The sequence below is a fragment of the Corythoichthys intestinalis genome, chromosome 2 (genome assembly GCF_030265065.1).
Source record: "Corythoichthys intestinalis isolate RoL2023-P3 chromosome 2, ASM3026506v1, whole genome shotgun sequence".
Classification (NCBI taxonomy): Eukaryota; Metazoa; Chordata; class Actinopteri; order Syngnathiformes; family Syngnathidae; genus Corythoichthys; species Corythoichthys intestinalis.
In genome coordinates, this window is record NC_080396.1 from 57,252,553 (window position 1) to 57,280,377 (window position 27,825).

Consider the following 27,825-nt stretch of genomic DNA (forward strand, 5'->3'; position numbering starts at 1 on the left):
AGATTCAATGAATCATGCTCTGTTTTCCACTGCTGTATAGAAATAAACCTAGTCGACAGTGGGTTCATGATTCCGAACCGTGATACTTACTATATGGGTTTCTGCTATACTTTATTTGGAGTTTTCCATTACTTGGCTGAGTCTGAGATTCATTTTCCAGTATTGTGGGGCGGGGCGTTTGGGTGCCGCTGCCAAGAATGGGAAAAGTGAGCAACATGTTCCTGTTTCCGGAAACACAGAAATTACCGTAAATAGTTGCAGTTGTGCTAATCACTGACAAGGTGAGTTTCGAAAACATTTCCAATGAATTCTTTTGAGGTTTTAATACATTTTATTCGCATGTGCCTGGCGTGTTCCAAGCTTCGTGATGGCCAAGCGGACGAAGACGATACAGGTGTGCCTGGTGGTCATTCCCATGGTTTTGGCCGTTTGTTGCACCGGTATAGTCCTTTTACTTTCTGTAAAACTTTTGACTAGAACTTTACTCAAACTATCTTTATATTCAATGAACAGAAATAGTAGAAATATTAGGTAGTAATACACGTAGTAAAAATTTGGTCATGGAAGATGACTTATTTAACTCATTTGCTGCCAGTGATTGTTAGGCTATACACTGTATGTCCAATCATTTTGAACTAGGATGGCTGGCAGTTGCTCCGGGTACTTTGGCTTCTTACCCACATTAATAAATACATGCTTATTTGCTTTCCAATTAACTCGTCAAGAATTGTTAAATTGTAACATTCTATTAATAAATCCCATGCCATTGAGGTATACACAGTTGTTATGTGTAATTGAAGAATGTCTTTCCTGGACCCAAAATGTTTTAGAACCTGTTACAAATGGACCCAAAAGATGGTCATGATCTTTCTCTTCTTTTTCAGGCATGAAAGTTTACAAAAAGTTGGGTGATGACACTGTCCTCAAGCCTAATACAGACCTGAAAGGCCCTATCAAAAGCATATTGTGGAAACATGGTATCGACATCGCCATCGAATGGGATGCAGAAGGTGTTGTGGCATATCGTCAATTCCAAAGTATGGAATCAATCGAAGGGTCATCTCGGATACAAAATGTTTCTCTCTAATTGGGCCTCTCTCAAAGATCGCACAAAGCTGAACAATGTGAATGGGGAGCTGACCATCATGGGTTTGACTCAGAATGACAGTGGCATATACACAGCAGAGATCAACTCTGTCCCTTACACTCCAACTCATCTCGCTGTTATTTGTAAGTGTGACCTTTTCTTAATAGTTGTAATATTAGATGGCAAAAAGTGATTGGTTATCGCTGACTTGAATGGAAAAACAATGACAAAAACACGGATCACATGACATGTAATGGTTTGAAATCAAGGTTTTTGAGCTGAAGGGAGATGAGGATCATTTTGGATTTTTATATATTTTTTTTTAGTGTCTGTCCCCGAGCCGAAGGTCGTAACATCATGTAATACCGAGGAGACAATTTGTACTTTGACATGTGCCGGCAACACCACGGGGGCTGAACCTGTCACCTACACCTGGATGTTTGGCCATGCAGAGGAGACAAACTCATCCATGGAGCGCATCATGCAGAAGGTCTGTTGCAGTGGTTCTTTATTTTTACATCAAGCGTACCAACTAATAACAATGGTAGTTTCACACTGATCATCTTTAAAATAGAGTAATAGTGTTCACCAAAAACAGACAGGTTTTATTCTTAAAAAGTGTTAAATATTGTTGTAAAGTACTGTAACACTATTTGGGGTTCAATATCATTACTGCTCACTTTTTAGGAAACATTAAGTGCAGACGAGATCAAGTGTGAACTGCAGAATCCAGTCAGCACTAAGCGCAGCCCGTCTGCTAACAACCCATTTCTCACTGGTAGGACATGACAATACAATGCTCAGTTAACAATTTCATTTTTTTAAAAAATGCACAAAATAACCCTCAAAATATGCTTTAGTTTCAACAGAGGGTGCAGGGAATCTGAAGGTAAACACAGGCCTGACAGTCTTCACTTGTCTCCTGACTGCTATTATATTAGTGGTGCTCATTCACAAATGTAAAACAGGTAAGAATAATTGCTCGACAAAATCTAGGAGTTGAGGGGGCTTACAGAAACGAGATGAGTTCAAATTTGCATAATTTCCTAATGAGGAAATTCAAATCTTATTTTTGAGGATCGTAATACTGTTTATATGTTCACCTCACACAGGGAAGTGGTTCTTTCAAAAAGGTAAGCGTTGAAGCTAAAATTGAACTCAGCATTTTTTTTTTCATTTTATGTGATGAATGAAAATATATATTTTTTAAATTATCAATCCATAGCATCCATGCCGTGGGAAGCAGGTTAGTATAAAGCATTCTCTTCAACATTCTAAAATACAAAATAGTAATTTTAACCCTCTCTGATATAGTCTTAATTTCTAACCGAAACATTGAGGCTGATATTTATTCATGTTGGGGCCTCTTCAAGAGTATTCAGTTCCAAAGGAAAAATACATTGCAAAAATATTTGGGGTCAATAGGCAATTGTTAGAGCAAAATAGAATTTAAGCGCTTTAATGCAGATACGAGTAATATTCTCTCTTTACCCCTACAGATTTCTGGAGGAAGCAGGAAAGGCAACATGAGAGTCAGTCATTTTATTGACTTATTTCAATTTTCAAAATACTTTTTAACAAACACTCAGTTGTACTGTAGGTCGAGGCACTCACGAATCAAACGGCACTACAGCCTATCAAGAGAAGACACTAGCGGAAGGTACAAATGTTAAGCCTTTCACTTAAAACAATATCCATTACACCTTAATTACTTAGTTTTCCTTTGCAGAGGAAAGACCAATGACGTAGATGGCCCACACCAGAGATTAGTCTTTAAGCAGTTGTGCATGCTTTTCTACAATTGTCATTTTAGATGTATGGTTGATGAATGCGTCGTGAATTTGAGCAGACAAAAAAGGGAAAGCAGGAATGTAAGGAAATTGAAAAGTGAACTCTAGACAATACCAGGAAATCCTTCAGGGTGTGCTATATTGTGTTGGTCAACACGCCTGACACCAGGACTGTAGGCTTTTCATCCGTGGGTAGCACTGTGGAGCGTGAATGAATGCACTGATGGGAGGGAGTGAATGTTGGGAGACGCCATTGCCAATCAACAATCGCATCATTGTGCATTTGTGATGCATTTACCTCCACTTGGCTGCTTTTGACCATTTTTAACCCATTTAGGATTTGTGCAAATAATTTCAAATCATTTTTATCGGGTACATGAAGACTGTTACATCCAACTATTCTAGGTTTTATTGAATGCTTTTGAAGTAATGCCTCAAGCAGTTTTTGTATACTGTTGTCCATACATTTGTAGGTATTCATTCTTATTTTGGTTTATAAATGTCATGAGCATTGCATATTTTTTATTACATAATCAAATAAAAAACTAAATATCACTATCAAAGCATGGTGTGTCAGTTTCAAGTCAAACCACTTGATGGCTGTCAAACAATCTCACACAAGGTGGATCAATAGCCCAGTAACTAGTGATAATTTATCATTGGGAGAGACACACATTTTCATGGTTGAACTTTTTAATAATGCATACAAGAACTGATTCAGGCCTGGACCTGCAAAAATAGCTCAACTTCTGTCATTTAAAGAAAACCCACTGAAGGGTCCTGACCCCCACTCCCCCTCCCAAAATAAAAAGACAGTAAAACAATTTAGAAACAGATGACCAAACAATTGCCGTGTGTGTTTGCCCACAAACTCAGATGAGAAATCAAGTTTATTACCTACTAACTTTAAATCACACATATACAAAAAATTGTAATATAAAATAAACCAATTGTTTTACAGCATTCGGACAAGCTCACAGATAAAAGTATCAGCTATGTTGTAACATTAATTTAAATCTTACATTTCAAGTGAGTATAATACAACTCAAATACAGTCATCTATACTTATTGCTTTTAGCAAAAATAGAGTAAATGTTCCTGTTGTTTTTAGAAAAACTACATTCTGGTAATTGTTCAGCGCAAGTGCTTGAAGGAGTAAAAACGGCCATAATAACGTAACCAAAAATGACATGAACCTATATCTACAAAAAATGTATTTTTTTCCAATGTATTTCTCCTAATGTCCTTCCTATTTCAAGTCCTTTTGTTCAACAACAACAAAAAGTAATACAAACGTACAGCTGATAACATCAATGCCGAGACGAAAAAAAAAAAGGGATATTTTAAAGTGATGGAAACTTTTGATTATCAATAAAGACAAAATAAAACCACTGGAGAGGTTTAAATCATGGCGCTGAGACAGCTGTGCTATCATGATCAAATTAGAATCATTGGTTTGTGTCCAACAATCAAACACTGCACATTTTGGCCATCACTTGAGTGGTCCTTAAAAAGTGCATTAAATAAAAAACTAGGCTGTCTCTTCTAACAACCAGTAGTTGAGGCACTTGAGCATGATTAAGGCTCTTTAAAACAGGACAATCCATGGCCATTGCTATGTCTTGGCATTTTTGCCATTGGACAAAGGTTCTGCCTCAGGAACCATGTTGCTAAGCTCAGTCGACTTGGGCGGCTGACTGACCCCTTGCCTTTTGGGCTGGTTTCTGAAGTGACGGAAGATGACAACAGCAGCGCTTATCAGGTAGATGACTGTCAACAGGGTGAAGTAAATAAAGTACACAAGAAACTAAAAAAAAAAAAGCAGGAAAGCAACAATTAGTCATATAGGTACTAGACTTTCACAAAGGTGGAAATATCTGCTGCACAGCAAGGAGGGTTATGGTTTAAGTCTGCATTCTGACTTTTCTGCACACGAGGGGATTTCGAAAAGTCACTTCCTCTTGATTTGGGTGCATTCTGGGGTAACTTTTTATGGGGTCACTTCCTATTAATTTGAGGGCTTTTCGGGTCCACTTCCTGTTGATATTGGGTCACTTACTATTGACTTAGGGGCATTTTGATGTCACTTCGTGTTACTATCTGTTCACTTCCTATTGATTTGGGGCATTTCGGGGTCACTTCCTGTCAATTTGTAAGATTAACTCTACAGTTGCCATTGGAAATGTATAGTGACATTTTCCAAGCAAAACAGTTTGAAGTTGGAACGGTTGAAATCAGGCAAAAGAACTTTTTTGTGGGGCCTAGTTGAATCTCAATGGGTTTTAAAGTTTTCCATCAAAAATCACAACCTCCAAAACGTTTTTAGGTGTGCAAATTTGGTTTTTTTTCCAGGTCTGGGTTGAAAATTAATAGTGAATGGGAAATGTTTTTGTGCCATTGAAAATGAATGGGAAATTTTGGCCTTTAGAAATGAAGGTGGAAGTTTTTGTCAAATTTGGGCGGAACCATATATTTTGGCCTGCATCCTGACATTTTTAATGTTTGAATTATGTGAATCATATATAAATTGTAGAATTAAATACATTTTGAAAGTTTTTTTTGGGGGGGGGGTCAAAAATAAACACATTTTGGGTGAACTGTAATTTTTGGGGGTGTCAAACAAAGGGTTCCCTGCATACTCATGAGAATTACGGTCATTTTGCTAATCGAACTGTGTCAATTGGTTAAATGGTGTTAGCTGTGCGGCGTTCAAAACAAACAAGGATGGGACAAGGAGTGGAAGGTTTAAGAAATGCCAAGTGAATCTCAGACTTAAACCAGGGAGAAAATGTATCTCAACTGCTAAAGTGAACACAGAAGTGAATATTACAAATAGCACTATCTTCAAACTTGCCAATAAGACCCAAATGGGAATACCTAAAAACAAACTCAACTTCTTTTTTTTTTTTTTTAATCTTTCGTGTCCCATACATATTTAAACTGAAATGTTTTCAGACTATACACAGATGCCTCTAAACCAGTCCATTTTTAGCCACTGTGGGTCCTGGATTTTGTTCCAACAGCACAGGCATTTTAACCAATGAGGATTCTGTCTATCGTGTCAGACGTGTCATTACCTGACTGTGTACATCAAAAGCCAGCCCCCTCTTGTCGGAAAATATCAGGTTGATGATGCTCTTCAGGATAGTCCCCAAGAAGGTGTTGATGCCAAACACCAGAGCACAGAGCTCCTTGGTGAGAGAAGATGCTATCTGAAAACTAAACAAACAAAAAAAAACAAGCGCAAAACTTTCTTACAGACTTGATAGTGATATATGGCGGAAAACAGACAAGATTGAAAAAGCTGTTTCCTCTCTTGCACTCCTCTTTAAAAGAAACTGCTGTATTTTAAGCCAAAAGAACTGTTGTGTTTGATAGAACAATATGTCTATATGCTGCCATAGCAGATTCATGGCGCATTAAGCCTCCGAACTATTTTAAATTTGCCCGTTTTACCCCGAAAACCCCCATTTAGACGCCGCGCAACCGCTTTTGTTTCAACCCAGTCATAAAACGAAGGTAGTTAATTATATTTATTATTCAAATTGTCATTTTTAGCTCAATTGATGTCTAATATTTTGTTAAAAAAAGAAAAAAAAAACGACTTTAAAAAATTATTCTTGCATATTTTAAACTTTTAAACAAATTACGTCACAGGGAAAAAAATGGCGTCTGTAAAAAAGTCACGGATATTTCTCATAACTGTCGCTTAATTGTATTATTTTGTTTCCGTCGCATTTTTTTCCGAAACGTTAGATGATAAATAATCGATCCAAACAAGCAAAAATTGGGGGGAAAAAAACATTTAAAAAGGTAAATATATGAAAAAGAAAATCTCGACCTCTCCTTGATGTCTGCGATTTCTGCCCTTGTTATATGACCATGTTTCACCCATAAAATCCCCCAAAAATCCAGCTGTGGTCATTCACATCTGTGTCTTGACACTCGATGATGAATACTACATTGAGTTTTTGGATCAAAACAAGGTAAGTACGCGAATATATCTCGTTAGAATCATGGCGTCTGTAATTCTGCTCTCGCGTGCTCTCACCTCCAGATAGGGTTTTGCTGTTTAAATTTTATTTATGTATTTTTTTAAATGCTCAAAATTTTTCTTCCCCCAGAAAATTGAGATTTTAAGTTTTCCAAAGATGTATCACACGAGCATATCGGACAATTTTGAAAGTTGGCTAAATTGGGGGTCTCAGAGCGGAACTTCAAGTCACCTGAGTGTTTTCCGCCATATACTGTGTGTGTGTGTGTGTGTATATATATATATATATATATATATATATATATATATATATATATATATATATATATACACACACACACACACAGTATATACCTTTGTATGTATATTTTTTATATATCTATTAGGGAAAACTTTAAACTGACTAGATAGGGTTCAAACGATGCCGCTTACTGCTGACACGAATGTTGGTGTGCCAAAGTACTCTTAAAAAGTAAGATGTCCAGAGCCCCAAATTACCCCAATTATAGATAGCAGAGTTGTCCTGATCACATATTTTCGAGGTCAAATCACCCGATTTTGTGGATCTGCCGAAACCTAATATCAATTCAATACCTTGGCAATATATTAAGAACATTAAACAAGCACATTCAAATGTAAAATATTGCTGCTCACCGGATTTTGTGGATCTGCCGAAACCTAATATCAATTCAAGACCTTGGCAATATATTAAGAACATTAAACAAGCACATCCAAATGTAAACTATTCCTATACTTTAGACCAGGGGTCTGCAACCCTGGTCCTCGAGAGCCACTATCAAGCTTGTTAAACCTAAATCAAAAAATCAGGACCGTTATGCAGAGCTTGCTGATGAGCTGATCATTTGATTCAGGTGTGTTAAAGGAGGGAGACATGGAAAACAAGCTGGATAGCAGCTCTCGAGGACCAGGGTTGCAGACTTCAGACATTAACACTCTTGCATAGTGCTAGCTTAAGTTAGCTTCCTGAAAATGACGCGATTAGGCCCGATTTCCGATCATGTGATCAGATCAGGAGCATCCCTAATATGTAGTTTAATTTAGAGAAAAATGCAGACTTAAAAAGTAACGAACATGGAAGTGAAATTGTTTTGTAACTTCTGCTAACAACCCAGACCAAACAGTTCTCCTCTCAAGATAAATGCCAGTGCTTTGGCGCCATCTACTGGCATGTTACTCGGCGTTATTTACAAAACAAGCACCCTAGTAGGCAAACTTAATTGACTATTTTTTCAGGTTCAAAGCAAGAAAAACTCAAATAGACTTCATATACAGAAGCACCTTGACTTACGAGTAGGAAAAGGCAGCAGATTCAGACGGTATGTAACCTTAAGTAAAAATATCAGGGTATTGTTGTACTGCAATGATAGCTTTGAAATTTTTACCATTTTGAGAAACTTTGGTAAATATAAACATTCTACTGTACTCAGTGTATTTTATTTTTACCATTTGGTACATTAATATATGTACTCCGTATTAAGCTAAAATATATAAGTATTAACATTCTTACTAAGTAAACACTGTGTGCTTTTTTTGATAGAACAGTATATACTGTATGTCATACACTTTAGTGGGAACTTGAAGGGAAATAATTACATTTTCATTGATTTTAAAGGGCAAAGAATATATTTTTTAAATGCGACTGTTTTGAGCTGAAAATGAATTACACTCATAAGCCAAGACACTGGATGTATTTTCTAAGTTACAAAGTAAAAGGCCCTTAAAAGAAAAAGGGCTTTTGGAAGGATTGTTGACAGGCCTGCTAATGGCCAAACAAAGCAAATACTGTTGTATTGCCCAGCTGTGTTTAATGTTTCTGATCCACTGTCAGCTTGACCTGCTTTGAGTTCAGAGTTCACTAACTCCCAAGTGTGATATGTCCTACTTTTCTGGAATGAAGCATGAATTCCATCATCAAGCCAGTGGACTTCCACGCAAATCTCAGCATTAAAAATGTCTGGCTATGTTAAACATTCAGTTCACCGAAACTTTACATCAGATCATAAAGTGACTTGTCACTCATACAATATTGAAACAAAAATGATTTGAGCTCAGACTTTGTCCCCTATACATGTCACACTCCTTACTCACGTGGCAATGGGCACTAGGAACTGGTAGAAGCTTCTGAAGAGAATGTAGGCCACATAACAGACCCAGATGTATTCTGTGGTGCCCATGAGCAGCAGTAGGCCAGCCTGCACAGCTGTGATCACGCCGATGACAAGCTCTGACCAGACATTCCACCGAATTTTCACAAAGCCCGCAGCGAAGGAGGTCAATGCACCTGTAACAAGGCAAAAGATTTCAATCAGGATTTCTTTTTTTTTTTTTTTTTTTTTTTTACACCTTAGTAAATAAGAGTACACGATACAAAAATGTCCTTATTCATCATTTATCACTTTGGTACCAATGCATATTCATGGATTGAAGTTCACAAAATCACACCCTTTTTGGGGTTTTTGTGTGCTGTTCCTGTCACACCCCAAACCGACAAAGAATAATGCAATGCCTGCTTAAATTAAAAAAATGGCAACTGATAGTTATATTATGAAGACTTCAAATGACTTACTCAGCAAGGTAGAAGCAGCTTCCACAGCTCCATTGTAAACGTTCTTATTATCGGTGGCAGGGTAGACTTTACTCCACAGGATGTGGACGTAGAATAACACCAGGTAGTACCCTGTGGAGTTGAACACCCACCAAAGTGACCACAATCGCAGGTTGGGTCTTTTTATCACAGTTCTCAGCTCCAACAGCATCTGTACAAAAATAGAATCCTTCCATCGGAATGCAGAGCACAAGGAAATTGGTGTGGTCAACTCAGCATCCTTCTGGTTCATCTTGTCCAGTTCTGTCTTGGTGGCTACTTCAGCGGCCAGTTCTCTGTGCTCCTCATTGCGGGCCTTGTTGAAAAACAAGGAGCGTTTCGGCCAGGGCAGGCAGAGCGACAGTGCCAGACCAAAGCTGACAAAGCCCAGAGAAATAGCACTGAGGGTATTGAAGCGGATTTGTCCCACTGAGATGAAAAGCTGGCCCAGCACAGAGCTGGTAAACACTCCCAAGAGGACTGCGGTGCGCGAGTAGCTAGCCACGCGCTGATAGAGGCTGTGGCTGACCAGCGAAAAGATATAGGAGGAATAGGCCACACGGCACGCCATTGTGACACCGTAGAAGAATTCCATGAACTGCATCTCGATCAGGGAATTACCTAGGAGCAGAATAATCCAGATAACCACCTGGCTGATGCTTTGAATGACCAGAACTGGCTTGTAGCGCAAAAGATCAGTCAGCAGGAAGGCAGGTACCAGCACTACCATGTAGGAGTACGTCAGTACTGGTGTAATCTCATTGGTCACCTGAAAATACAAAAATCCAAGACAGAAACAAAAGTTATGACTACTAGCACAAAATAATGAAGTGCATATTATCTGTTGGAAGACTAAAAAGTTTCTGTAGACAACGTTGAACATCAACTAATTGGTTCGATACCGGTGCAGAGTAGTAGTATTTTGCATTACAAAATCTTTCCAATTATAATGCCCTAAAACCATAAACCCCTTAAGTAGAAAGTAAGAGATACAATTAGAAAGAGGACAAAAAAACAATTCAAATAATAATAATTGTAGAAAATGTTCTGAATGGGTGGTGCATAGAAGAAGAAGCAGGAACACAATCAATCCAATTGAACTGGGCTCACTGGTTGTATTGCCATCATTGGCAGTCATGATAAGGTGCAACACCACCTAGTAGCTGACTAGCACAATCCAACTGCTGATTATCTTATATGAACAAAGCAGACATCTAATTAACAAGTCAAATGGAAAATAATGGAGCGCCACAATTATTTCATCTACTTTTCCTGGCAGTTGAGCCTTAGTAGAAATCGACATTTTACTGAGGACACTTTTATTGCATTCAAGGTCATTATAGCATTGCCGAAATAACGCATTTCACACTGTACTGGATATGAAATATCCTCTAAAATATTGAAATTGTATTAACTCGTTAGTCAACAATCCACATTCACATAATCACTCAGCTACTGGTCTGCACAAAGATTAACTTCTCCCTACATTTGGAAGGGGAATGTGAGCCGTAACAGCAGTAAGAAGGATCAGTTGAACCATTCTTAGTGCAGACAGTCAATAAATGGCACTATGTCATGTGGCCTTACAACAGAAACTGTGAAGGTTTGTTTAATGTTAACTGGTATACTTCTACACAAACAATACTATACCTTTTTTTGCAGACTTGATTATTAGTTAAACTGACTTACGAGCAGTGTTATTATTCAACGTTATGTAAGTATACGTGCAAATTTAACATAGTCCAGACTTGAGGGCACAACTAACCTGCTGCGTGGTAAAGTTCTTTTCAGTGCTGAGTAGATATGGAGTAATGAAAGGCTCTCCAGGCTTGATGGATGCCATAAAACCATAGAAACATAGGAATATCACAGCCCACATCCACTTTCTGGGCTCCTCTGGGAGCGTATTAGAGGCAGACGGCTCCTCCGACGTGCAGACAGCCATCTCTAAATCTCCATCCAGATTTCCTTCAATGGCCTGGGTTGCAGGCACCTTCAGGTCCACCTCATTCTCTCGCTCTTCTGTGCTAGTAGAAATCATTCTGTCATCTGACTGGGGAGAATCACTCAGAGTGAAACTGTGAGGGGGAATCACCAAGTTGATTGGCGTGAAATCTTTTCAATCCCTAAATGACCAAATTAAAATGTGTGGTTCCCGTGAATACATCTTGACCTTCCTCATAAAACACTTTGAATAACGTGTTGGCAAAGTGGTTAAAATGCTACACGCTGTCAGCCACACATAGGAGAATGTTGACCTTTGCTCCATTAAGCACTGTGACAATGCGCTACAGCAAGCCTCCAATCACCGGGTCTGTTTCATTGTCCACCTGAAAACACGCAATGACAACAGAAAAACCATTTAAAAAGTGCATACCTTAACATACAGAACTGGTCTACTGAAATATTTAACCCTTCTGAAAAAATGGTTCCTTTGCTACTCAGAAAAAAAATGGTCAAGGATCAAGATGATCTATAAAACAAAAATTACATTTAGATTACACTTTGACAAGATATTTAAAATTCAAATATTAATCAATATATATCTTAAACAAGCCAGCACATTTCTTTTTTTTTTTTTTTCCTCACTAGTTTTTCAAAAAAAAAATTATGGACAATTTCACTGCAATAATTCAGGAGCAAAATCCCGAAACTAATAAAATTTTACGGTATTTTAACAGTAATTGTGTAGTATATTAAATGTAATTTCCTAAAATAGGGACCCGATATGCTGCAGTATGTGCTTAAATAAACAACTTGGATAAACAAATTACACAAGCCCTAGACACAGCTTTCATGAAAAGGTAACTTAGAGTATTGCCAATTTTATCTTCGTGACCATTTATTTACGCGAGGAAGGAATCTCGGTCATCGATTATGGAATAAATAGTAAATAAAGCGCCTAGCTGGATGCTAACAATGACGTAAAGAAAAATGCTAAGTTTGTATCGACTGTTGACACAAATACACTGCGCGATATAAACAGCAGGTGACCGGTTTTGCAATGACCTTACTTACCAAATAATTCGACTGAAACACTTTTAAACTCGGAGATCACTGATCAATTGAAAGTAAATTGTTTCATACCTCGTGTATTGCAGAATAATTTGGCGACCCCATTGGCCGAACATAGTGCTGTTTTGTCGCACTGAATTTTGGGAAATGAAGTATAGATTGTAAAATGGTCGGTCGAAGATCCAGGCGCTGAGCTACAGATTTCGCTAGGTGTCAGCAGTGTACCGACGCGAATTACACATTATTATCTAAAATAAAATAATATTAGATTTAGATGCTACAGCTCGGTTTTTAAATTTGGGTTCTTTTACTAGATATTACACGCTACATAATGCCTGGTATAAGAACAAAAATACCCTGTATAGTTCAGTGGAATGAAATCGTTTGGACACACCTGGCAATTTCCATTATTTTAATTTGAAAAAATCTTTGGGTGTTTGGATCAGCAATTTCATTTTTGTATATCAAACTGATGGAAAACGTAACATTTCATTAGTGAAACTAAATTTATTGGACTAACGGAATAACTGCAATTTACATCACAACAAAGTTACACAGGTGAAAAAATGTGGCAACCTTTCTTATTTTGTTGATTTGAATACTTGTAACTTCTTAGCAGTGGAAATTGGTGTGTGAGCTGTTCAACCATTGAACCTTATAGAAAGATGTTAACCATCCAGATAAAATGTATTTGGTGGCAAATTGAATGTTAGGTTGTCATTTGAATCTCTGATGAAGAGTGGCAACCTGTGAACCTCAAACAGCTCTTAAATGTCCTGGAAGAAATGTTGTTAACCATCATGATTTAGGGGAAGGTTGAAAAAAAAAAAAGCTATCTTAGAGATTTCAGATGTCAGTTTCCACGATGAAGAAAATTGTGAGGAAATTGAAGACCACAAAGACAACTCTTGTGAATGCCCAATATGGCTGGCCATGAAAAAATATCGGTGAGGCAAAGGTGAAGGATGATGAGAAAATGAGAATGGTCAAAGACAACCCAAAAACCACAACCCTACAACATGATCTTGCTGCAGATTATGTCACTGAGCAATTCAGCGTACTGTGCACATAAAGAAGTTGCCTTGCAAGGGAGACTTATTTAGAATAATGCTTTTCTAAACACATACCACGCACAGACTGGCTAGAGATATGTAAAAGTCCATTTTGATAAACCAGCTTAATTTTGGAACATGGTGTTGTTGACTGAATAAATTAATAAATATTCTATTCTATTCTACTCTACTCTATTCTATTCCATTCTATTCTATTCTAATAATAATATATTGTTGACCTCCATGAGTCTAGGGCTCTGATGAAGGATAATTCATTCATTTTCCATGCAATCCCAGCTAACTACGGGCATTAGGCAGGGTGCACCCTGAATTGGTTGCCATTATATTATATTATATTTAGGGCTGTCAAAATTATCGCGTTAACGCGCGGTAATTAATTTTTTAAATTAATCACGTTAAAATATTTGACGCAACTAACGCACATGTCCCGCTCAGACAGTATTCTGCCTTATGGTAAGTTTTACAGCAAGGCTTTTTGTGCTGTCTAACAGCGAACTCTTGTGGTCGCTTTGCGACATGGTTTATTGTTGTCTTGCCAGTTCAATATGGCTGCACGACGTCTCGGGCTGACGCCTACGTTGTAATGTTGTGCTTATATGATCCTTGGACAAGATTTGTCCGTAAGTATGGTTGTTGTAAATAATTTACATATTATGTTAGCAAGCGAAATGTTATATTTTTTGTATGAGACGCTTTTTGTTTATGTTTAGTGAACCTGTATAGCGTGCTAAGCTAATGTTGTTGCTAATGCAATGCTTGTGTACTTTTTTTTGTAGTTTTACGACGGTCTAAAGAGGACAATGGTTTGAGGCCATTTTATTAATAAATCAGATGAAAAAGAAAGAAGTCTGATTATTATGGCGTCGTTCACTAGCTGTCTAGCTTTGGAAAAAGTAGACGCTACGGAGTGAGGACAGCATAGACAGATTTAAATGACAGTAGAGTGAAATGCCCACTACAGTCCTTATGTACCGTATGTTGAATGTATATATCCATCTTGTGTCTTATCTTTCCATTCCAACAATTTATTTTACAGAATATATATATAATTTACAGAAAAATATGGCATATTTTATTGATGGTTTGAATTGCGATTAATTACGATTAATTAATTTTTAAGCTGTAATTAACTCGATTAAAAATTTAAATCGTTTGACAGCCCTAATTATATTATATTATATTATATTATATTATATTATATTATATTACATAATATTAATATTGTTGACCTCCATGAGTTTAGGCCTAGGATGAAGTTCATAAATCATAGTCATTAGCCTGGCAACATTATTTTTTTTCTTGCCATCAACTCCCTTTTCTTGCTGTATTTCATTTTCTAAATATTTGCTTACTTAATTATTTCTCTTTCATTTACCCTCTGTATCACTTATCCTGACAAGGGTCGCGCAGTGCCAAAACCTATCCCAGCTAGTAACGGGCGGGAGGTGGGGTTCACCCTGAACTTGTTGACAGCCAATCGCGATGTAGGCATGGGGAGAACATGCAAACTCCATAGAGTCCACCCAGGAATGGCAGAGCCGAGGACTGAACACTTGTTCTCAGAATTTTGAGGCAGACATTCTAACCACTCTTCCACCATGACGCCCGTGTTAAATATGAAAAACGGCAATATCACATTTGTTTTCCTACAATATTTAAAATAGAAACTATTTTTTAATTCATGGCTTCAAATGGATTTTACTGGGCCGAATGTGCTTGACTAAAGATGAAAAGCTATATTTCTGCTCCATCCTAGGGTGTATCCAACTCCAGGCCTTGAGAGCCAACTCTAGGTCTTGAGAGCCTCTATCCAGCTTGTTTTCCATGTTTCCCTCCTCCAACACACCTAACTCAAATCAGGATGGTTATCAGGCTCCTGTTGAGCTTTCTAATGAGCTGATCATTTGATTCAGGTGTGTTAAAGGAGGGAGACATGGAAAAAAAGCTGGATAAGGGTTCTCGAGGACTGGAGTTGGATACCCTTGCTCTATCCATTGATGTGCAAGACTATAATTAAAGATATTGATAACATATTTGCAAACTTTGTGTGGAAGAATAAGCACGGTATTTATATATAAGTATTTTCTTGAAAAAAGGAAATTATTTTTGGACTTAGACCTGACTTTAGACTGGAATTGTTATCTTTATTGGATTTTAATCGCACATTTAAAGTAAGATACATACTGAAACAATGTTTCAATGTTGCGTCTTTATTCTGTACGTTATTCCACATCCCGAATTAAAAAGAAACAAACAAACAAAAAAACGCTTTGGATTTGATTTCCTATTCAAATGTGTTTAGAATAATACAAATTTACTTCTTAAACTCTCTAACTCTAAATTGTGCTAGTATCACAATTTTTCTCCTCACATATCTAAGATATGGAACAATTCCCAAATTGTTGGACAGGACTAGTCTTTATATTTACAAAATTGAGTTGTAAAAAGGTATTTTTTAAGAATTCAATTTGTTGTCAAAAGCATGTATTGTGGTATAATAAAACTGATAAATGGCTACAGAAGTGTGGAAGTAAATATGGTTTTAAATATATATGTATATTAATATGACTGGTACTGACCAATTAAAACAATCTTTTACGCATGTATCTGTCCATCTAGTTATGTACATGGAGTGTGGATTTTTACTGCGTTTTGATAAATTATACTCGAATTTATTACAGGCAACAGTGCGGTCTACAATGGGGTCCAGGGTGTAAAATACGCGGAAGTAGCCTCGGCGGAAGCGGTCTGGTCTGTCAAGGGAGGAAACGTTTAGCCCCATTTGACACAAATAACGTAACATCATCAAATTACAGCGATTATCTCCCCCATCCACTGCGATGATCTTGCTAGAAATCAATAACCGCATCATTGAAGAGACGCTGTCGTTGAAGTTCGACGGCGCATCGAACGGGTGAGAAGCATTGTTACACCTGGCTAGCGTTGCTAACTCAGGCTAGCTCCCTTTTAGCAATTCTACCATTATAAAAGCCGTAATCTATAGTGCATGGAAGGGGAGTTTTGTGGGGAAGATTAAAGCATGCTAACCCGGAAAAGACTGTAAAGTAGTGTTCTTGGGTGAAAATAAATTAAATAAACTAAATAGGCACTGGATGCCATAGGCTACGGCTGCTTTGCCTCTAGCTGGGGTGTGTCTCATTCAGCCATCGATGTGTCAACCCTGCTAACCCCAGACTATTGAACCTTGCCCGACGCTTCTTAAAGCAGGAAACAATAAGTCACTTTTAGTATCATTTTGACATTGCTGGCTTGTTAAATACGCTATTTTACTCATTACAAAACTGCAAATGGAGCAGAGTGAATGCAAGTGGCTGTAGCAAGCTTTGATGACCGTCTTTTCCTTGATGTTTGTGTTAATACGTAACCAAACACCAAGTACTGTTGATTAGCCATACTTGTGTATGCTTTCGCCAATTGTAAAACAAAAATAATATGACATGAGCGTACACGCCTGCCAGTGCACCGCCAGTAGTATTAACAACTTGATGGCTGTGTAGCTTCCGCATTCCTGAAGTCAAGCTGAGTCAAGTCCGCGACACAGCCGAATGGATTCTCTTGGAATCTTTTTTCCCCCTAACTCTTACAAAAAAATCACGGCAAACCACCAAACAAGAATGCCGCTGCAAAAAAAGTACACTTAAAATAATGTTCAACTTGTGTCTATCTACTCTAAAAATGAGCTATTCAGTGTATGTTGGCCTTTGTCGTTTAAACCCAACACTAGTATGCTTGCAGGAATTGGGGAATCAAAGACACTCAGATCTTAAATATTATTTTGAGCACTGATGTTTTCAGTAATGTTTCCGTAAAGGTCAGGCACGGGAAAAAATGAATACTTATTGTAAGTAAAACACTATGAAATAAAATCAAATAAAAACATTTTTTCCTTAAAACAATAAAAATATAATACAATAGTAAAAGTACCTAATGCACCAGAAATAACTATTTTTCTCTGTTTTATGAAGTAACATCAGAATGGAAATGAACTGATGTTAGAAATATATCTGCTCAGGTCGCAAGTCTATAGTATTTAATCAGTTGTAGGTGTATTCACACCGATAGCTAAAACCTTAATTTCAATAAAGCATTATTACATTAATATAGCAGCATGACCTTGAATTTTCCAAAGAGATTTGTGGAGCTGTTGCAGATGTTATATCCTTGCTCTCACAGATAGCTTGCGCCGACAACTTAAGGGAGAAGTGTCACACATATTCTAAAGAATATTAATTTAACTGCAACATGGCAAACTAAGCGGTACCAAAAAGTAGCTCTGATTTCCAAATGGTTCCATGACCTTTGCTCTTTCTCTTCCGTCCGTGCAGAACCAAACCCGAGGCTGTTGATGTAACATTTGCAGGTAAGATTATGTCAAATAATAATGAAGTCTTCACCAATCAGTCTCCAAAATAATGTGGAAAACATTTAAGTTTCCTTTAGTATTTTACACATTGTTTAATATGATACTTGTAGACCAGTATGGATCTGTTCTCGTCGCCTTGATTCCTGAGTAATCAGCAGGTTGTTATGTCTGTTAACATGGTTATCTTTCATAAGCAGCAATTTAAGTGTATATCTAAAATCCAGCTTTATAAAGACCATAAAATACATTTTTTGGGTAACAATGGATGTCTGTTTACCTTTTTGGCTTTAATTTGCAGTATTATAAAATACATTGCATTATACCAACAGTTGTCGCTAATATTTTAGATATCTACACGGTTACATGAGAGAATTGAAATATTAGGAGCAGCACTAAATTTAAGCGCTGCAATGATATTGCCAAATATTTTGAGTGTGAACCTATTTTTAGTTATTGCAGAATCTTTGACACAGCTTTTGTGTTAAATTTCGTTACATGTAGCAGGAAGACATGCTAAATGTGTGCTTAAAGTGTGCTACCGAGTTCTGAAGTTTAGGGTTTGGATGTGTCTGAGCTTGTCCGAGGTTTCTCCAGGGTGAGCCAGCTTCTTTCCACGTCTCCAATAAAATACTTGTTAGGTTCAATGGACACTGAATTATCCATGGTTGTGAGTGCTATCATGAGCGATTGTTTGTTTATGCTGTATGTGCCCTGTGTTTGGCATATAGAGTTACATTGTCCTTCCCTTCTGTAGACTTTGATGGCGTGTTGTACCACATCTCTAACCCTAATGGCGATAAGACCAAAGTGATGGTCAGCATCTCCCTGAAGTTCTACAAGGAACTACAGGAGCATGGGGCTGACGAGGTACCACATACACGTGCAGACACACACACGCCATACAAATGCAAAGTATATTTCAATGAGGGTTACTATTCATAGAGATTATCAGACAAAGTAAAAATGGGGTTTACTGTTCATGTCTGCAGTCCCGCTACGTCAGCTCTACTGCCATGTAAGGAAAAAATGCAGCCACAGAGGCCTCTAGTAGAAACAGGAAGTGCGTTTGAGGCAAGCTCACCACAGGCAAGGAAGTGCTGACTGTGATGAGCCGCCACTGTACTAACACTTTGGCTGGAGCCCAGGCACTTTTTTTTTTCTCGCCTAAAGAATACATGAGCAAAGGATTATGTAAAACCTTTTAATATTGACACTCAATTTAGGGTTTGTGTGTCATGGTTGCCATGTTTAGCATGTTCTGATCCAGACTGGGTGAGTACAGACAGTGGAGACATCGTCGATTAGTTCCTAAAGACACCGGCAACTACAGTACGATATTTTTTTAACTGATGTTGTTTGATTTTTTTCTTACGTCAGTGTTTTTTTTTTTTTTCTTGCTCTACTGCCAGATATTTCCTGCAGGCTATAAAAATCTCATCACTGTTCCCAATTAAATTTGTTCTTTTTTTGAAAAGTACAGCGTATTTGTATAGCTCTTAATCACAGAGTTACAAAGGGCTTCACTGGCCCATAGTTTACAAAAAAGGGGTTACATAGCTGGTCTAGACCCCCCTACCTGGACAAGAAAATCACAAGGCGACTAAAATGTATGCAAAATGGACAACACTTACGACATGTTATGATACTATGCAATGATAGTTTGAGCAGCACGTGAGTCAGTTTAATGATTAAAGTGTCTCAGGTCAACACATCCAGGGAAACGTTTCTCCAAAAAAACCTCTCCTGATCGTTTAATGCACATTCAATGTAGCAATAGCTGTACTTTGTTCATCGCTTCCTAGCCCCCTCTACAGGAAAGATAAGGGATGGGGAGATGAGAAGTATTGTAAGACTACGTCTACACTAGGACATATTTTCTCCAGGGTATTTTGCCGACTTCTGCAAGGTACGCCTGCATTTGCGCAAACTACGCATGCGTAGAAAGGAACAGCCTCGTGACTTGCCGGCGGGAAATTTCGAAATTACTACACCTTCTAGACCAGGGGTCGGGAACTCCGTTTTGTGATCTTTTTTTTTTTGTATGTGAACGCAATTGAACGTATCACGCGAGAGTGAAGGAGAGCACACTCGGCTTTCACGAGCATTCGCCGAGTTGATTGAAATAAATCTTTAGAAAACAACAATGAAATCCTGACAGTTACTTGGGATGTTACAATCGATACTCCGTTGCGCTCTCACCCTTCAGAAAATAATAGAAACATATAGTGTGGCGCTGCGTATATTTCCTGGAAGCGGCAACCAGGAGTGCTTGTGCATAAGAGTGGTGATCCTGGAAGTGGCGACAGTTTTGACAGGTAGAAATGTCATGAAAAAACTGATCGCACGCCTCTTTGACTGGGGGTACCACGCAGTTCAATTTTTGTGGTTTAATGTCCTGTACGCATTTTTATATACTCATGTTCGGTTGGCATTGAGTTGGGAGGGGCCAGCCCCTCAGCTGGCTGATCAGAGACTTAACGCGGGAGACGAGCTCTGTAAGAAAACGCTCACCTCCGCGTAATTCGCGATGGGAGGACCACAAATGGGCACTGAATTGAAGCATATTATTGCGACGTAGTTTGAAGGTTCAAGAAAAATGTGTGGGAAAAGAAAAGAGGAGCAGGAATGCCATGTCTTGATCATCCACCTCAATTGTTTACGATGCCGTCATGCCGCACTAAAAGTGGCTACGGCATGTCGTCACTTCCTTAGTATCTGATTTTTTTACGGACACACTAGTCTATTTTAGGCGGTGGGTAATATTAGCCGGCTAACTTATATGTGTAAGTTCTTGCACGGATAAGAGGCAGATTAGTGTAGCCGACATGTCGTATAGTCGAAGTAATTAAACGTTTAAGGCCATTAACCGTCCTAGTGTCGACGTAGCCTAAGTTTAACAATCCAAAAATCCAGATGTCAAGGTGAGGAAGGGTGAAAGGGTGAACTCGTACACAGGCTGTTTATGGAAAGCTTCTCCCATCAACACAGTAGAAATGAAGTATAATTTAAGAAATATACGCCAAAGTGAAATACTAATGTGTTGCTTTATAGTTCATTAGGGAAAATAGTCTAATACAATGCAATGTTAACTTTGAGTACCACTTTGATATAAAGTTCTTCTTTAACCTATTGCGATTACTGGTATTTTCCTTTTGTCTCATACTGTATACATCCTTATGTAGTGCAAATCTGCTATGTAAAGGGTGAGACGTAGCAATGTCCTGAGCAACTGGTCATTGATTTTAAATACTAACACATGTTTTTGTTCTCAGCTGCTGAAGAAAGTGTACGGGAGCTTCCTTGTTTCTCCAGAGGCTGGTATGATAACATCCTGTTCATGGAAGCACTGCACTGCTAGCTAACGCCAACCCCCACAACATGATTGCTTTGTCATTCTTAATGGTCAAAAATTGGTAACTTCTGTTCTTATTTGCTGACAGGTTACAATGTATCACTCCTTTATGACCTGGATGCCCTACCAGGCAATAAAGATGAGGTTGTGCACCAAGCAGGGATGCTGAAGCGAAACTGCTTTGCCTCCGTATTTGAAAAATACTTCAAGTTCCAGGAGGAGGGTAAAGAGGGCGAGAAAAGGGCTGTGGTCCACTACAGAGATGATGAGTCCATGTAAGTGCAAAAAAAGTTTTTTTTTTCAGTTCGACTGGTGTTCATTTGAACATTTCAAGCATTGTACGATAACGCTCGGATGATCTTAGGTATGTGGAGGCCAAGAAAGACCGGGTGACGGTGGTGTTCAGTACAGTGTTCAAAGACGACGATGACGTCGTCATCGGCAAAGTCTTCATGCAGGTTTGTGAGGCCACTTGTGCTCAGTCAGAACATTTCGATACGTCATCAAGCATGTTTTCAAGTGTTTTTTCTGAAACATAACTTTATTCATATAAAGGTTAATTTGATGATGCGGAAAATTATAACAGCTTCTAGATGATCCAAAGTTGATGAGTCATATTGTTAAGGTGATTATTTTGTGTGTGTGTGTATGTGGTTGGGGGGCAAGTTTCTATGACGTTACATTTAGAAGATATGGGTTCCAGAATGTCTGTTTTCAAAGGGAATGCGTCACAATTTAGCTCCACCTTTACATAAACGGTCACTCCACCTTGAACTAAAAGCTCGCCATAGTCAGATGTATCACTTTGCAAGATACTTTACTTCCTTGACACATATTTCTACATCTGAAAAGGGTAAACATCACAATGCTTATCTCATTAGAACAAATTCAATGTATCATTCCATATATAATCTGTAGTGAACGTAGCAAATGTTCTCATAAATTTTGGGAAGGATTTCTTCAAATCCCTTTTAACTGTTCAAACCAGGCGCTCGGTAGCGTACAGACCACCAAGACAGAACAATAATGCCAGATGAGCCGAATGAGGATGTTCTGTACATGTAAATGTGATAATGGCTTCCTCTGATAAATGGGTACTTAGGAGCTGCAAATCTTCTGTTCATATTCCACTCAGCTTCTGGTGTGAGGTAGTTTTTTCGCGTAGATTACAGTGTTACTAAAGAATGTAATGTAAACTGTGTTGAAATAATTGTAAACATTTAATGAATGGCTAATATAGCCTCACAACTTTGACTTCAATCAGTAAGACTGTTCAGTGGAAGTTTTCCGGCACTCTCTCTAGGAGTTTAAAGAGGGTCGGAGAGCAAGCCACACAGCCCCGCAGGTGCTTTTCAGCCACAGGGAGCCACCCCTGGAACTAAAGGATACAGATGCAGCTATCGGGGACAACATTGGATACATCACTTTTGGTGAGTTACAGCATTGCCACCAGTATATTTGCACGGCATCACTGGGTGAGACTGACGCACCTGTTCTGTTTGTGTTCTTTGCAGTCCTTTTCCCACGTCACACCAATGCCAATGCTAGAGACAACACCATCAACCTCATTCACACCTTCAGGGACTACCTGCATTATCATATAAAGTGCTCCAAGGTGGGTTTGAATAGAGCAGTTTGTTTCAGAGCTGTTATACTGTACTACACCATATGTAGGGATGGGAATTGATAGGATTTTTACGATTCCGATTCCATTATCAATATTGCTTAACGATTCAATTCTTTATCGATTCTCTTATCGATTCTAATTTGGGGGAAAAGTAGAACAAACGTTTTGATTGGCATCGAGTTTGTTTAATCAGAACTCACAACCTTACAAACTCACAACGAGATCAAAAGAGGCCCAAAGCCTCAATGTTAACTTTGGCAATAAGTGGCAAATACACAAGAATGTGTAACATTTTACTGAAACATTTATCTAATAGAAATAAAAAATATTGGTATATATTGGCAGATAGGTTGTTGTTCTGCCTTTGGCAATATGTGTTAAAGCAGGGGTCCCCAAACTTTTTCCTGTGAGGGCCACATAACTTTTCCCTTCTCTGATGAGGGGCCGGGGTCAGTTTGTAACAGAAAAAGTGTGACGATTGCAGAAGTGCATAAATGTAAAAAATTACTGTTTTTCAGAAAGCCACAATCAAATAACCCTTTCTGGATTCTTCATGGAATGAAAGTAAATAAAATAAAAATAATAATTAATAATAAAAACACTATTAATTAAATAGATAATAACCAAATAACCCTCTCTGAATTCAAGGAAAAAGGCCAGGAAATAAATAACACGATTGAGAACAAAAAAATTCAAAATGGCCGGACCAATTGTGGAGGCGGGTCGTATTTGGGCCGCGGGCCGCAGTTTTGGCACCCGAAGAAATGCCGAATCCAAGCGAGTGAGCGAGCGAAGTGAGAGAGGGAAACACTTCTACGAGCCTACGTTCTTTGTTAATGTTAATATCTACAGAGGCAATGCCTGTATGTATCATCTTTTGTGTTGTTGTTGTTGTGTTTCCACTCGCGATCGGACACTTAAATCCAGTTGTGTAGTGGTTTGAACGATGTGCTAATGCTAGCGAACGAATGCTAACCATACTGTTATTAGCAGCTAATCATCGCTGATTTACGTTGATGCAAACCTGTTTGTTATTGGGGACGAAATTGATTTGTTTCATTTCTATTCTTAGTTTCACTCTTCAAGGGATGGTTGAATAAAGTCAGCAAATTATACCAACGTCTTCTACATCGTCATTTGGGAGTTTAGCTAGCTGTATAGCCAGAACTGAGCCTTAGCCTCTCTGTGAGGACAGCACAGTCATATTCCCTCCCGATGCAGTTATCTCCACCTTGCAATGACTGCAAGTCGCTTTGTTGTAATTTTTCCTCGTGAAGTGAAGACACACTTTCGAGCGTTTGAACCTACGTGCTGTCATTGTTATGTTTATGGCTGCAATGCTCGTGCTTACCTGTCGTAACCTTTCATTTTCACACTCTTTCCTGGTGAAGTGTAGTCAAACTTTGGAGCGAGTGGTTCTTGGCGCCATGCTAGTTTGATGCGTCTGGACAACAACACACGTCACGACGCAATACGCGTCTTTAGGAATCGTTAAAGGGATCATTAAGGCTTTTTCATTGTGATGTCGAGGCCTCGAAACACTCGGAACCGGTTCCGAATTGGAATCGGATTTCGATTCCCATCCCTAACCATATGGGTACCGTGGTGCCAAAAAAAAAAAAAAAAGAAAACAAAAATTCTCAACTCTACCCTTTGGCTCAATCACAAGCGGTGTTTTGATTGTGAATTTGTGACTTGGAACTTCTACTAGAGCAATGACATTTTCTTTGGGGTTAATCAGATATACTGTGAATTGTGGCATTGAAGAATCCATGTTACGTCTGGTTAGGAACAGATGAAGGCTTTGTGATCTCAGGTTGTTTCACAATAGGATTTTAAGGGGACACCTGTCGCCATTTTAATTACATGCTCTTAATGAGTCATTGTAATGGTACGTTCTATCTACCATTCTCAATTAGAAAGTCCGGTCCATGCTGGTACAAAGTCATTTTTAGGGCAGCTGCTGGGCGTTTAAGTAAACATGACTACTTCCCTAATGGACCTCTTACGACTGTAAATACTACTCACTCACATTTTTGAGCAGCTTTAATTTCGGGTGCATATTTTTGGCCTTTGTGAGTTGTGCTTCTGCCTTTTAATGGAGTAGGATGTTTTTGTGCAGACAGACAGGAGTCAGTGTGGGCAGATTTATGGATGGGTGTGTGTGTTGAGAAACAGGAAGGCAAACGCACAATACACAGTTTTGTTCGCATCCTTATCTGTGTTTCATATAGCAGAGTATCCCAACCCTTATTGAGCTAAGGCATACATTCTACACAAGGCAAATGTCACCAAACAAAAAAATGTTATAAACTGTATACCCTGCATGCTGAATTAATGATCTTATCTTAATGAACTCACAAATGAACTTTATTATTTTTGTAAACATTAATTTTGGGAATAAAACTAAGGACACAACATTTCAAATAAGAACAAAAATCTAATTAGTCTTGGTCAGATAAATGTTGATGAAATACAACAAATATATAAAGTGTACTTCCATCTTTCTCCAGGCCTACATTCACACACGGATGAGGGCCAAGACGTCAGACTTCCTGAAAGTTCTCAACCGTGCCCGACCCGACGCTGAGAAGAAGGAGATGAAGACCATTTCGTACGTAGCCTAAACTGCCTCTCCTTCAAAATGTTTGCTGCTGTTAAATTCAGGGGTAGGAAGAATCTGTATATTATATATATTATACAAAATGTAAATAGTTGTCAGGTGTATTGATAATTTGATGTGACGTGTTGAAAAGTACTAATACCAATAGGAAGCAGAATTTGTCATTCACTCAACCAAGCCTGTACAGGGGATGAAATTTTTTATTTTTTATTTTTTTTTTTTTAAAGTCTTCATTCATTTCACTAGACACCAGACCAATTGTCGCCATCCGTCTCTTTGGCACATATGGTGTCAATAACTGTAGGATTTGCGATTAAATCCATTGTTACCCACAATATTTAAAGTAAACCACAAAATATGTTAATGCATTTTTACATTGTACACTTACAGCTTGTAGGTGGCTCAAAAACCAACTGGCCAGCTGTCAGAAAACCAGGAAAACCTCTCATAGAAACAGTGTTCTATTTATGAGGTCAATCCACATCAAATTTAACCGAATACAATATAATCCTGGTTGCGAAATACTTAGTGAGTTTGCTCAAAATTCATTGACTGTGTATAGCAGACCTTGAGTGTGAATGCAGCGGTGAGCCATGTTGTCTTTCTCGCTAGCTTTCTTGAGATGAGTGGCCATGTGGCAAGTCCGAAGTGAGCAGGTACTTGCAGAGTACATTGTTTCTCACGTTTACAATCCACTTGTTAGCAGTGGTTTGATATGCAAAGGCGATTGCAATCTATTGACAATCTGTATAGAAAACCCCTTTCAACCAGTTGGCACACTCATTAAAGACCATTAATGTGCATGAAACTATAGGGAGGGAATGGAATTCCAATGCTGGTCAACCGAAGTAATAATGAACAGATAAATACTTTTAAAGGCGATAACATTCATGTGTTCATGTGCAAGCACATTGTTTTGCTCCCTGCCCCTTAAGTCTTTCTCCTGTTGCTTTCTCAGTGGGAAGACCTTCTCCCGCTGATGCCGAGCCCCAGGACAGCTCAGCAGAAGCCACATGCGAACGCACCATGCTGCGACTCAACGGCACATTGGACAGGCCTCCAGGATGCCTCTAAACGCCCCACACAGCCCACTCAAAAATTTCAAGCCTTTTTTTTTTCCTTTCAAATTATGTTTATTACAAAAGAAGTTTGTTGGAAAAGCCCTGGCTGAAGATCCTGAAAACAGGCCATACCTTGTTTTGGATAGTTGAAGAGCATTATTAGTCCTATATAAATATATATATATATATGAAAAAAGAATTTTTGATACAATTTCTTTCATTCCATTTGGTACTCTTATGTGAACTTCACCACTTAATATTCATTTTCATGTGATGGTTTCAACCCCCCCTCTGCGCTTTCATGTTTTTGTCATTTGAGGGAAAATAAAACTCAAAAACTACAACTTTCTCTTGCTTGTGAATGTACAGTATAATTCGGAGACGTGACAACAGTGCACGCACTTCAGTAGAAGTACAGTGCCGTATATTGAGTGGCGCCAGACTGGAAATGTTAGAACTATTAATTTTGACTCCTTAAACTAAAAAGTACAGTCCTAAATGTAAGTACAAAACAACAGCTTTTTATACAGTGTTGTAGACCGTACTTATACAGCTCATTTGTCTATGGCGGAAAACACAAGACTGAAAAAGCACTTTATGCTCTTGTACTCCTCTTTAAAAGAAACTGCTGTATTTTAAGCCCAAACAACTGTTGTGTTTGACAGAACAATATGTCTATATGCTGCCATAGCATTCATGGCGCATCGAGCCCCTGAACTATTTTTAATTTGTCCGTTTTTCCCTGGAAACTCCCGTTTACAGACGTCGCGCAACCGCTTTTGTTTCAACCCAGCCATAAAACGAAGGTAATTATATTATTCAAAATGTCATTTTTTGTTTAGAATCATTAATTGATGTCTAATATTTCATTAAAAAAAAAACGACTTTAAAAAATTATTCACTCGCATATTTTAAACTTTTAAACAAATTACATCACAATGAAAAAAATGGTGTCGTAAAAAAGTCACGGATATCTACCTCCTATCGCTTAATATCATTTTTGTTACTGTCGCATTTTCTCCCATATGTTGGATGATAAATAATCAATCCAAACAAAGAAAAATCGAAGAAAAAAAATGTTTAAAAGGGTAAATATATGAAAAAGAAAATCATGACCACTCCTTGATGTCTGTGATTTCTGCATCGTGACCCTTGTTGTATTATCATTTTTCACCCATAAAATCCCCCCAAAATCTGGCTGTGGCCATTCACAG

At 38.3% G+C, this 27,825-nt stretch overlaps 3 protein-coding genes across 7 annotated transcripts; 2 read left to right on the plus strand and 1 right to left on the minus strand.

Moving 5' to 3' along the window:
• Positions 1 to 11: 11 nt before the first annotated feature.
• On the plus strand, positions 12 to 3,440 carry LOC130911815 (carcinoembryonic antigen-related cell adhesion molecule 21-like). 4 transcript variants are annotated; one of them, XM_057829385.1, is made up of 12 exons: positions 12 to 281; positions 361 to 440; positions 885 to 1,037; positions 1,105 to 1,230; positions 1,414 to 1,577; positions 1,775 to 1,865; positions 1,948 to 2,055; positions 2,200 to 2,220; positions 2,313 to 2,333; positions 2,587 to 2,619; positions 2,688 to 2,747; positions 2,817 to 3,440. In XM_057829385.1, the coding sequence occupies exons 2-12, from the start codon at positions 368 to 370 to the stop codon at positions 2,834 to 2,836; spliced, it is 870 nt and encodes a 289-aa protein (XP_057685368.1). In that variant the 5' UTR covers positions 12 to 281; positions 361 to 367; the 3' UTR covers positions 2,837 to 3,440. The 4 variants fall into 4 exon arrangements, with proteins under 4 accessions (XP_057685368.1, XP_057685369.1, XP_057685367.1 ...); XM_057829386.1 differs by lacking the exon at positions 12 to 281 and having other exon boundaries at positions 293 to 440; XM_057829384.1 differs by lacking the exon at positions 12 to 281 and having other exon boundaries at positions 296 to 394.
• Positions 1,414 to 12,635, minus strand: slc19a1 (solute carrier family 19 member 1). Of its 2 annotated transcripts, none has more exons than XM_057829381.1 (6): positions 12,564 to 12,635; positions 11,242 to 11,806; positions 9,459 to 10,245; positions 8,981 to 9,173; positions 5,955 to 6,096; positions 1,414 to 4,684 (listed from the first exon to the last, which is right to left on the minus strand). In XM_057829381.1, exons 2-6 carry the CDS (start codon positions 11,515 to 11,517, stop codon positions 4,493 to 4,495), a joined length of 1,590 nt encoding a protein of 529 aa, XP_057685364.1. In that variant the 5' UTR covers positions 11,518 to 11,806; positions 12,564 to 12,635; the 3' UTR covers positions 1,414 to 4,492. The 2 variants fall into 2 exon arrangements, with proteins under 2 accessions (XP_057685364.1, XP_057685366.1); XM_057829383.1 differs by having other exon boundaries at positions 12,495 to 12,594.
• A 3,623-nt stretch (positions 12,636 to 16,258) lies between these two features.
• On the plus strand, positions 16,259 to 26,954 carry arpc2 (actin related protein 2/3 complex, subunit 2). The gene is made up of 10 exons (XM_057830624.1): positions 16,259 to 16,478; positions 17,911 to 17,945; positions 18,703 to 18,815; positions 21,221 to 21,266; positions 21,389 to 21,575; positions 21,665 to 21,758; positions 22,604 to 22,730; positions 22,815 to 22,915; positions 25,441 to 25,541; positions 26,509 to 26,954. Exons 1-10 carry the CDS (start codon positions 16,405 to 16,407, stop codon positions 26,528 to 26,530), a joined length of 900 nt encoding a protein of 299 aa, XP_057686607.1. The 5' UTR covers positions 16,259 to 16,404; the 3' UTR covers positions 26,531 to 26,954.
• The last annotated feature ends 871 nt before the right edge of the window (positions 26,955 to 27,825 follow it).